The sequence below is a fragment of the Numenius arquata genome, chromosome 4, assembly GCF_964106895.1.
Source record: "Numenius arquata chromosome 4, bNumArq3.hap1.1, whole genome shotgun sequence".
Taxonomy (NCBI): Eukaryota; Metazoa; Chordata; class Aves; order Charadriiformes; family Scolopacidae; genus Numenius; species Numenius arquata.
The window spans coordinates 11,317,752-11,330,156 of record NC_133579.1 but is presented as its reverse complement, the minus strand read 5'-3'; the positions used below and the strand labels follow the sequence as shown (position 1 = coordinate 11,330,156).

The window sequence follows — 12,405 nt, the reverse complement described above, 5'->3', positions numbered from 1 at the left end:
CTTGGGCTGTCTTTAAGCCAACAGTCCTCTTTCTCTTACTTCCCATTACTCTAATACAGCTCTGCTATCATGAAAGCATGCTTTATCTGCTAAAAATATCTTTCAAAACAAATCTTCATCACATAAATAACCCAAACCTGCTTGCTCATTTAATGAGAAAGTTTGTATACATCTGGCAAATAGAAATGAACATGCATCATTTGATCTGAAAACTTGTCTTGAATTTTTGTGTTGCTCAATCCTTCCTTTTCTGTAAACTGTGTGAGAAATCATGCCATGATGAACATTCCTAAAAAACCTATAGTGCCAGAAAACTTCTAAGGTGTAATATTCACAAGTGAAAGAGAGAATATAATGCTTCTGGGCAATTTTTTTCCATACAGCTACTTACGTACTCTTTCCTTATATTAAACATTGAAGAACAATTCTGAAGGAGAACCCGGAATGGTAACAGTGGATCCAGAAATGTTTTTTTAATTAAGTGGGATGAGATGGGGAGGAAGTGTGTATTTTTCCTATTTCCACCATCCTTTACCTTCCTTCTTGGGAAAAAAACAAACAGGAGCCAGCTTTTCCACTCGGATGGCCATCAGTTCAATTGTAATATGGATTAGAGGTGTAAAGGCGTGAATTAGCCACGTTGAAACATCTCAAAAGTAAAACTGGGTGGATTAGGCTACATAAACTACACATATCTGAATCCAAGTTAAATTTTTCTGATCAATAATAATCGTTTACTGTCTAAAGAAGCCTGAAATAGTGTTAGATATATTATCATTCCAATAGTGCTTTATTTGCTATCACTTTTTAATCAACATAAGAAGATGCTTTATTTTAAGAAGTATAGGTATCTGGAAGGAAATTCATACTGAGGGGTTGATTCTATTCCTATGAATTTGAAAACCTGAAGGAAAGAAACCCGAGGCTGCAAATGTAGTCTACATTTTACATTTATTCTTCCACATTTTGAAACGAGAAAGGTTGTGGGTTTTTGGAAGCTTTGTTCTTTTTCCGATTTTCTATTTCTGGGCATTTAGGGATTGCTTGTCAGATCAGGTCTAGAGAGTTACAAAACGGGTTATTATTTCTCTCTGTCCTGTTCTTGTATTTTATTCCTCCTGCAAAACAGGCGCATCTTCTGCTCAGCGTGTCGTGCATTTTTCTCTTGGGAGAGTGGGTGGTTCTCACAAAAACAAAAACTATTAAGCTCTATAAGAGAGAAACAAATTCAGCAGGAAAAACAAAACCAAAATAAAAAAAAACCAGGACAGGCACAATTTAATGCTGCACTCTGCTAAAATAATCTCCTTTCTTCTCCTGACACTTCTGTCCAGTCTGTGACAATGTGCATTCTCCCCCAGGTTACAACAATAGTATTTCCTAAACCTGGCTAAACATTTTAGAATGGAAGGCGACTTTCAGCCCTCTAGTATTCAGCTCATCAGATCGTTTTTATTGATGATTTAATATCAGACTTGAAACAACTCAAAATCCGCGGCAGGTAATTTTAGTTCCCCTACAATTGTCGTAGCCTCAAAAGAAGGTTTAGCAACCTGAAAAAGACTCCACACAAAGGCACCTCATGTTATAGGAGGATGACTAGTTACGTATCCAAAAATCAAATACAAGCGAAACGAAGAGAGATGTACTCGTCTTTGTACAAGCTGGTGTTTCATCTGTAAAAGACATCTGTCACCTAGGCACGGCATAACCCTCAGCATAAAAGGCAGAGCGTTATTAAGTGCTGTAGAGCAAGTCTGAAGCTCACAGAAGCTCACAGAAAGGTCAGAAAGGGACAGGGACTTCAAAGGGATCTGTCATTTCATTAACGCCACTTCTTTGAAGAATCTGCAGAATTCAGGCTCCAAAAAGGTTTCCTAGACCAGTACAAAACCCACAACCGGTGCTTCCACCAAAAGATGTTTCATGCCGCCTTTGGCTGGGGGAGGCAACCAAAAGCCTGCACGTTAAATCTTAATGCTGTGTAGTCATGTGTTTTCTCCATAAGTAATTCTTCATCTTCCAAGAAGCACTTGACTCCTTCTTGAGAGAAAAACATTTTAAAAAACCGTGGCAGTCAGACTATAAGGGACAGATAAGCGTTGGCCCTTCCCCTTTGCTGCAGGGCAACCAGCAGGTTTGAGACGTCCCCAATAGTTGCCAAAGGCAAGATTTTCAAGAGAGCTCAGGTGTCTCACTCAAGCATCACTAAGCCTGTGCACTGGCTAACCAAGAGAGAAAGAAAAGAGAGGAAGGGGAAAAAAAGAGGCTCCAACTACCTCAATTCTGTAACCTTTTCTTTAGGACTGACCTTGAAGACAGAAGCTCAGGAAACCCTTTTCAACTCCTAGGCTTATATACCACTGTCCTAAGAGCTGCAGCTCGCCCAGACCCCTCACTTCCACCTTTTGCTCTCTCCATCACCACTTTCTTTGTATTCCCACCCACGTGCAGAATTCATTAGCCACTCGCCTTCCATCACAGCACTTAAATAAATTTAACGAGTGAATTTTCCAAAGGATTCAACACATAAGAGCTTCTTTGAGGGGAAACTAAGCATTTAGCTTTTCAGTTCCTTTGGAGCTGTGGCCTTCAGCAGTTCTTGGTGAGACTTTTTAAAGCAAATAAAAGGGAACAACAACAAAACAAAAAAAAAAAAAAAAAAAGAGAAATGTTTCTTACTTCCCCCTTCTCTTGCTGTCTTGCAGCCCATGGGATCAGAGCGGATGGAGATGCGCAAGCGGCAGATGTCTACGACCCAGGAGACCCCAGGCGCTGCCCAGGCTCAGCACAGCATGGGAAATCGAGGGTCCAACGCCTGCTGCTTTTGTTGGTGCTGTTGCTGCAGCTGCTCATGGTAACCCCGCTCCTTTGAGCCCTTGGGGAATATCGGGGAGGGAGAGGGGAAGGGGGTAACAGCCAGTGCACAGGACAACGTAAACCAAACAAACCACTAGGGTAATTCTGCAGGTCTGGGACTAAGAGAGAGGACTGTGCTCTAGTACTAGACACAACCTTCTACTCCAATTTACTCTTTTTTTTCTTTTCCTGCCATTGAAACAACAGATTTTTAAAAAAAAAAAAAAAAAACAACCCTCTCTATACAATATTTTTGTTACACATCTGTTGTCAGTTCTGCGTAATGGAGGGTCTGTTCAGTGCAGGACTGGTTCTCCTCACCCTTGAGCTTTACCAGGGCTTCCACTAAAAACTGAAAGCCATACCAGAATATGCAACAGCTTTAGATTTAGGAGTGGGGCTTAACAAGGAGCACAGGCTGTGTTAAACAGAATTAGGAGAAGGTGGAAGAATTTGTAAACCAGGTGCCCAGCACTGGTGGGGTTTTTTTTGTTTGTTTGTTTTGAAAGCAGCCGGATCTGTTGTCATTAATTCATGTTTCAAAATTTCAGTGTTTCTGCAAATAAGACAATTCATGGCACCTGTAATTCATATGAAGTTAATCCTTGGGATCTGAGACTTGCGGATATTTGCTGATGAGGTGTTAAGCAGAATGTAATCCAGAAGAACTCCCATTACGAGGTGTTAAGGAGGAAAAGTTAGAAAGGAAGCAAAGCAAAAGAGGAATTTAAGGAGTCACTCGATTCCTTAAATTAATGATGTGTTCATCTTCTTTCTCTTACCAGCTCCTCCAGATCCAAGTGATTTCATTCAAAACTGAAGTAAAGCTTCCCATACTCAAAAGCCCTGTATCTGTTTGGGGCCAAGTGCTAATTACTGGGCAAGACCAGAACTTGCACTGAAATAAGGAAAAGCCTTAAACAGCCATAGGAGTTCAACCAAAACACTGACAGAAAGATGAGTGCTTCTATGCACTACCCACCACATAAACCCTTCAGAGCAACCAAACCTGGCACTGAGGTGAAGGGAAGAAGTCGTAAATAACCTTACAGCCCAGGCTAGGAATCTATTCGGCCATTATTTTTTTTTCCAACAACAGCTGGTAGCAAATCCTTTGGAGAAGAGCATTAGAAGGCAAGGGAAGAGCAGGTTGATTCCTTTGCTATTGGTACTCAGCTCATCAGAAGCCGAGATACCCAATTTTTCCCTCTCTAATGCAAATAGTGAGTATTTTGCAAGGACAAGGGGCTGCTTGGGTATTCTTCATTTTGCAAGATGCCAAGTACTCTGGCTCTGATCCTACCGAGCTTTTCAGCAGGTGCTTAGGGGTAAACTAAGGTAGAGTTTAAAGAGACAGTAAGTACTGTGCCTGTACAGGACCAGAGTTTGCTCCCTTGCAGGATGGTGTCTATGTCAAAGCATCCCGTACAAATTCCAGTGTCATCTGAACAGTTGTCAGTGCAATCGCAAATGGCTCAGTCTAGAGCTGCTGGTCTGCACAGACAGACATGTCTTCCCACAAAAGGAAAAAAATAAGGCACGTTTACCTACTAAGTCAGAGTACATAAAATTTGCATTTTCTTTTAAATTGTTGATAAAGTGCTTTTTTTTGCCATTTTAGCTGATATTTTCCAGGATGCTCATTTTCTGTGCACCTCGCTACTCAAACAATTCAAAGAAAGCAATTTACTCAATAAGGTGTGTGAAAGTACCCAAATTTGATGATGCTTAAAATTCCTATTTGCATTTCGGAATCATCTGGGAAGCTAGTACAGGCTCCAAAACAGAGCAGCTTGGTTTAGCTTTAAAATAATTTCTGGTTTTTTTGAGAACAACTGTTTTCTAGTAGCAAGAAATGCAAAACAAACCATAATTAAGCTATTTATATTCCCTATTCATAGAGCCTTTCCTCAAAATAGCTCAAGTACTTTGAACAGAAAAATTATGAATAGGAATAAAAATAACCGTCTCCATGAGTCATGCAGCTGAGCTGCTGAACATCCAATATTCAGCACACTCTTAATAGTAGATTCCGAATGAAGCAATAGTGAAATGAGTCTCTCAGCTGGATGCTCAGAGCCTGTGCTCATTCCTACAGCCAAAACTCAAGTCTCCAGCCTGTTACTCTTCCAGATCCTGAGAAGATGCAGTATCGCACTAGTCTCTTCTTTTTGTGTTTACCTGTAGATTTCTAGGGAAGGAGCCTGCCCACAAGTCATTTTCGGAAGCATGTCATGTTCTCTTAAGGAAGGTTTTCTTATTTCTTTTGTCTTTCTCCCCTTTCGTGCATTATCCTATGAAGATTTAATCATTGCTGTTGGATCTGTTGGTTCCCCAGCTCTGACAAGCATATCACTCCTCCTCTGTGTGTGAGGAGCACATCATATATCACCTTTCATATTAAAAAAAAAAAAAAAAAAAAAGGCCAGAATCACTGGTTAAAAGGGTAGTAAAGGACTGAGACCTGTACACCCCAAAAGAATAGAGAACAAACATTAACTGCTTGCTTTTTTTTTTTTTTCCCAAAAAGGTGAACTGAAATAGTTGATTGATTTGAATGTACGGGTCCAATGTTTGCAGTATCTGCTCTCCATGTGAGCAACAGGAAAGCTTCCCTACCTCTTCAGTGCATGGACTGCCCTGGCAAAGAGAAGAGCAGGTCTATGCTCTTGTTAGAATATGGACGGACGCTAGAGAAAGCAAGAGGAGGAGATAACCAGTAAACAGGAAGGCTGCAAATAAGACAAAAGTCATGAGTTTAGAAGGCAGAAAGGACAGAAAAATCGGCTTGTTTAACAAAAAGCCTTGCTAGAGATATATGAGATTCTTAAGGGTTAAGGCAACAAAACTGTTACAACGGTAGGATTAAAGAAAGGTAAGATACAAATGAAGAAATTCAGTTTGGTATTTTCCTAGAAGTTAAAGCAACTGTATTGCTTTATTTCAGCCAGAGGAAGGACCCATTTCATATAAATTACAGGTTATAATTCATGAGACCTTTTCTGCTTGACAAATTTTAAGCAGCTTTACAAATTATATGAATGTATGGGGGGGAGGGGGTGTGTGTGCACATGCGCTTCTCGCTGAACTATGACAGCCTGTGAACTGGAACGTGGTCCCCATTCCCTAAAAAGAAGTATGTGTATTCTCAAATCCAGTCTCAAATGAAAAAGAATCATCTGCCGCTACAAAAGGATTTTTTAAAAATTAGAGTTATTTAAACTAAGTTTTGATGAAAGCAGCAGGAGTTGACAGCTACCCTTCCATGGGACATAAAAAACCCCCTCTTGGTGACCACTAGCGACTGCAGCAAACATTTACTTTTTTTCTTTTTTTTGTAATCCTACAAACAAGCTGATACTTGTTTCCAGTCAGACACAATATTTCTGAATATCGCTTTGAGTATATATCTGCTCTTTGTGCTCCAGGCCTCACATTTTGAAGCATATACTAGCACTTTCTTAAAGTTGCAATCAATTACTACACAATCTACAACCCCATGCATCGGTACAGGCTTGGGGAAGTGTGGCTGGAAAGCGGCCTGGCGGAAAAGGACTTGGGGGTTCTCATTGACAAGCAGCTGAATATGAGCCGGCAGCGTGCCCAGGTGGCCAAGAAAGCCAACGGCATCCTGGCTTGTATTAGAAATAGCGTGGCCAGCAGAAGTAGGGAGGTGATTGTGCCCCTGTACTCAGCACTGGTGAGGCCACACCTGGAGTATTGTGTCCAGTTTTGGGCACCTCAATACAAGAGAGATATCGAGGTGCTGGAGCGAGTGCAGAGGAGGGCAACGAAGCTGGTGAAGGGCCTGGAGCATAAGTCGTATGAAGAACGATTGAGGGAGCTGGGACTGTTTAGTTTGAGGAAGAGGAGGCTGAGGCGTGACCTCATCACTCCCTATAACTACTTGAAAGGACATTGTAGAGAGGTTGGTGCTGGTCTCTTCTCACAGGTAATTAGTGATAGAACAAGAGGGAATGGCTTCAAGCTGCAACAGGGTAGGTTTAGACTGGACATTAGGAAGAAGTTCTTCACAGTAAGAGTGATCAGACACTGGAACAGGCTGCCCAGGGAGGTGGTTGAGTCACCATCCTTGGATGAGTTTAAGAGTCATTTAGATGTGCTGTTGGGGGATATGGTGTAGGGGACAACTTTGTAGAGTAGGGCAGATGGTTGGACTCAATGATCCCAAGGGTCTTTTCCAACCTGAATGATTCTATGATTCTATGAATCTGGCTATACCTACATCTGAACTCTGAAAGGTGCTTCCGCTTCCAACGTCACAGAGACGCGTTGAGCTCGCTTAAAACTTGTGCTCCGGCTGAACTCTGGCTGTCTTTTAACATGGCATCACCATTCTAAACCAGAGCCTTGGCCCACATCGTGTCCTATGGATACAAAGAAATAGCCAAGGAGACAAAAAAAAAAGAAGCCAAAACCAAAAACTAAACCAACCAACCTTGAAATGTAACTCAAAAGCAGTGCATCGAGCCTAACCTAAGTAAAAACATTGCACTGAGCATACACAGAATAATAAGCATCAATGGAGAACAGATATAATATGTGATAAAGGGTACTCATGTATACATGTACATATACATATATATCCCATATACATATATATTTACTTGTGCATACATGTATATAGGGAATTGGACTCAATGATCCTTATGGGTCCCTTCCAACTCGAGATATTCTATGAATCTATGATCCCAGTATAGAAAGTCTATATGATACAATATTGAACAGTGTTCAGCTACATTAAAGTTTGCCAGGTTTATACAACTGTAAAATTGATGTCAGAGTACAACTACGGGTAATGTGGCTGTTAGCTTCTGTCCTTTTAGCTTTTTTTTAAATATTGGAGGAAAAGCATCTGGTGTACGTTCAGCCTTTTCCTATATAAAATTGACTAAAACTTTGTTTGCTACCTTGCAGTCTTACTGTTAGAAATCAAGACGAAGAGAGAGCAAGGAGAACATCTCATGAGCTCCAAGCAGAGGGTATTCCAAACTGTGAGGAAAGGTACGGTCTTTACTAAGTGTTCTGTCAAGCTAAAACAAAACAAACCCAACAAACCATACTAAATAATTAAAGTGAATTACCTGAATTATGCAAATAACTGTTATTATTTATTTGTAACTTATGCTGAACTTGCAGTCACCTGTCTCTTACCTCCTAAGGAAGCAAAGGTCTGATCTATAATCAGGAAAAAAAAAATATATATATATAATCTATAATCTTAGGAAAAATTTTTACACTGAAAGGGTTATTAAGCATTGGGATGGGCTGCCCAAGGAAGTGGCTGAAGCACCATCCCTGGAGGTTTTCAAAAGACGGGTTGACATGGTGCTTAGAGACATAGTTTAGTAATGTGGGGGTGTTTTTTGTGTGGTTTTCTTTTGTTTGTTTTTTTTTTTTTTTTTTTTTTTTTTAATCAGAGTTAGGTTGATGGTTGGACTAGATGATCTTAAAGGTCCCTTCCAACCTAAAGGATTCTATGATTCTATAATCTCTTACCTGATTTATATGCACTGTGTAACCACATCCCCACTTTCATAACACGGCAGATCAAAACCAACATTGTAAACACGGTCTCCCTGTTTTCTGAAATAATTTCTAAATACATCCTGTTCCCAGCAGCTATGTGATGAAGGTTACTGGCAGTGCCCAGCCTTACAAAAATAATAAATATAAAAGAGGAGCTGAGATCCTCCCAAAAGTCAGGCTTCTCTTCAGAGTTGCTCAAACAGGTAAAACCTGTAAAACTGTAATAGACAGGAAGGTACCTCTTATGGGGTTGAATCATTGCTTCCTTCTACATATTTTCATTCAATTTTTTAACAATGATTCAACAAGGACTATTGGGTAATAGAAAAAATGCTTAGCTGTTGCAGAGGGAGTTTGTTGCAATTACTCTAAGCAGTAAACTGCAATTTCTGCATCAAAGCGGGGGCAATCATCTGCATTTCAGATTTTGATAAGCACACTTTCAAAAAGCATCTTATAAATATGTTTACTAGAGTTTGCACTTGGGTAGTTCTGGTGAGGAATTAAGAGCCCCACGAACCTTGCGATTTTGTTCCATCGCGATGCCAGATGCCTCCTGCCAGCTGCAAACAGTAACAGTCACTCATTTCTTTCTTCTTGTCCTCTCTCCTTCCTCTCCAAGCCCTGCTCCTACTCTTGAAGAAGTAAATGCCTGGGCTCAATCCTTTGACAAGTTGATGCTTACTCCAGCTGGCAGAAATGCTTTTCGTGAATTTCTACGAACTGAATTCAGCGAGGAAAACATGCTTTTCTGGATGGCCTGTGAGGAACTGAAACAAGAATCCAACAAAAGTGTCATTGAAGAAAAAGCAAGACTAATTTATGAAGATTATATTTCTATCCTTTCTCCAAAAGAGGTATATCACTTTCCCCAATACATTCTTTGATGCTGCTTTGCACAGATAGTTCTAACGTGTGTTTAAAGCCACAAAAAGAGAAGGCTCCAGGGACACCTTCTAGCAGCCTTCCAGTATCTGAAGGGAGCCTACAGGAGAGATGGGGAGGGACCCTTTATCAGGGAATGGGTCGATAGGACGAGGAGTAATCATAGAATCAATGGTTTTAAACTGAAAGAGGGTAGATTTAGATTAGACATTAGGAAGAAATTCTTTCCTGTGAGGGTGGTGAGGCACTGGAACAGGTCGCCCAGAGAAACTGTGCATGCCCCATCCCTGGAAGTGTTCAAGGCCAGGCTGGATGGGGCTTTGAGCAACCTGCTCTAGTGGGAGGTGTCCCTGCCCATGGCAGGGGGGTTGGAACTCGATGATCTTTAAGGTCCCTTCCAACTCTAACCATTCTGTGCTTCTACGAAAAATACTGAGGGAGAACTTTTTCCCCCCCACATTCCACTGCCATCAAGGAGAGGTTTAGGGGAAAAAGGCAGACCCATCGTTGAGGTGAGATGGTCAAAACGACTTTCACTGCCTGTAAGAAAGCTCTCTCCTGGCATGCTGGTATGAGGTCTTTAGTTTGAGGCACAAATATACAGACGATCACTTCATCCTTGCTCAAATTTAATTTGTTGGACAAATCAGTTTCTTTTTCCTTTGCGCTAGGAACAGGGGGTGTGTGTCTCTCCCAAAGCAGAGTAACCACAAATAAAGTGTTATTTGCAAAGCACAAATTGCTCAAAGAGCAGCTGACAGAGCACACAACAAACACACCGACTTCCTGGAAATTTTCAAAACTACTTGTCACTTTGCTGTTAGCAAATATGTCAAGTTTTGAAGACACCTCAGTTCAGTTTGAACATAATCCTACCAAGCAGGCTGGAATTTTAAACCTTCCAGTATTCTTGCAAAACGCAAACTTAATTGTTTGCGGTGCAAGCTATACTTATAAAAATGTTATTTCAATCTAGTTAGTCTGTTCCAATAATACTAACATCTTTCTACAGACACCACAACCTTGCAGAAAACAATGAAAACATTACTTGTATGTTGTATGGAATCATTATACAGCCATACCTGTGGTTCCCATCAATTCACCCTGCTTTTTAACAGGAATTTGATTAAGCGAGAGCTTCCCGGGTTCCAGTTTCCGTCTGCGTCATACTGCTTACTCCAAATTCAGTCCCCTTACAACAGCACTAACTCCCAAGGAAATGAACCGTCACAAAAAATTACTGATCCTCTCTACTACAGAGCAGGAAGTTGGTCTGGAAATAACCCGCCAGTCTCTCTGGGTATCAGGAGTAACGGGATTGCAGGCAGCCTTCTTCAAAGTAAGGGCGCCTCAGCGAGAACATTGCTCTGTCCACACTCCAGAGATTACTGCTTCTAGATTTTAACACACCCATTTCTTTGCCTACGTATATTTAGCAGTTTTTACACTCTTGAAGGACACCAGCTGAAAGGGTTAAAAAAAAAAAAAAAAAGACTGCTTTTTCAACCAATAAAACAAACCTAAGCCCCCACGTGTACTATTCACCACTATTATTTACGTGAGTTTCTATTTTAACACGCAGGTCAGTCTGGACTCCAGAGTAAGAGAAGTTATTAACCGAAATATGCTGGAACCCTCACAACACACCTTCGATGACGCACAGCTTCAAATCTATACCTTAATGCACAGAGACTCCTACCCACGGTTTATGAACTCTGCTATTTATAAGGACTTGCTTCGGTCCTTATCTGAAAAATCCATTGAAGCATAGAATTTTTTTCTTAAATGTATTTATTTCAAAGCAAACGGAACTCTGGGCTACACCAATCCACAGGGAATTTAGAATTAATCAGATCTTTACCTGAAAATAACTCAGGCAAGTTTTACTACAGACTGAATGATTTAAACCCGCACAAGGCTCTGACGCGATCAGCTGACGACAGTTTCTCATCAAATTCAGTGTTACCTTGCAAAAGAGAATGAAGGGAATGAAAATGTTGTTGTTCAAAATACGCAGTGTTGTTTTTTTTTTTTCAAACGCAGCACGCCAACTCAGATGCAGATCTGTTCCAAGGTATGTCTGAGGGACAAACGCCAACTGAGCACGAAAACTAAGTTTTATTTTGGAGTGTTAGAATTTGCTTGAGAACCAAACCAGTTGTCCCATCCACACTGTGACCAAAGTAAAAACGGTACTGTCAATATCCGAGTTACACCAGACAACGTTTCACGTATTGTAGGAATCGTACCGGGCACAGGTATGACCATCTGTCTTGGTATATTTAACGGTGCACTAATGGAAATCAGTACGGCGATCTCGAGTTGATGAAAGCTAATGGTTGAAATAATGCTGCCTATAAAAATCTTTTGCTGAAGAATTGTTATTTTACTACTAGAGTCTGCTGAAAGCATTTTTAAGTTCATAATGTTGATGTTTATAAAGTTAAATTATTTACTCAAGAGGAAGAAGAGACTGGGCATTTAAATTCTGAAATAAAGCACAAGAATTCTCACATGTTCTTCTCTTCCCTCGGTAGTAGACGTCACATACATTGAAGTATTTGCTCCTGAGAGGATGGGAGTATCAACCATCTTAGTTCTGTACGTATTAAATTCTCCTGCTACCTGGCAGGTCTTGTAAGGTTTCTATTACAGATACTCATACATTTAACTGACAAAAGGAGGAAGCTGGAACTATCCTGTTCTGGTATAGCACTATTTCAGACCGTCCAAAAGAAAAGCAACAGCTCCATCTGCTAATGAACCACGTTCATTTACAGTACCCACAAAACATTACACTTCATTTCTGATCATATCTTAAAGTCACAGGAAGTACTAGGAAGAAAGCAAATTGAATCCGCATAATCTGTTTGTAGATCTGTTGTTCTAACAGCTTAGTTATTTTAAATTACAAGATTCACTACAATTCCACTATATTAAACTTTGGAGTTTCTAATGGACTTCCATTAAATTGTATTTTTTCCTGCACATTTATTTAAATGAACCAAAGTGACACAAATAGGTAGGAAAAGGACATACTGGGAACAGAAAGCAAAAAAGACACCCCTCGAAGGGCAGAACCAGACAGGCATAGTTCAGTGACATTTACTG

At 40.5% G+C, this 12,405-nt stretch overlaps 1 protein-coding gene across 1 annotated transcript in view; it reads left to right on the top strand.

The window, feature by feature from the left end:
* RGS20 (regulator of G protein signaling 20) overlaps positions 1–11,065 on the top strand; it is a 43,044-nt gene extending 31,979 nt beyond the window's left edge. The window contains exons 2-5 of the mRNA XM_074146476.1: positions 2,709–2,857; positions 7,798–7,884; positions 9,032–9,266; positions 10,877–11,065. Coding sequence (XP_074002577.1) covers positions 2,709–2,857; positions 7,798–7,884; positions 9,032–9,266; positions 10,877–11,065 — 660 coding nt within the window. The remainder of the gene's footprint in view (positions 1–2,708; positions 2,858–7,797; positions 7,885–9,031; positions 9,267–10,876) is intronic.
* Positions 11,066–12,405: the final 1,340 nt, after the last annotated feature.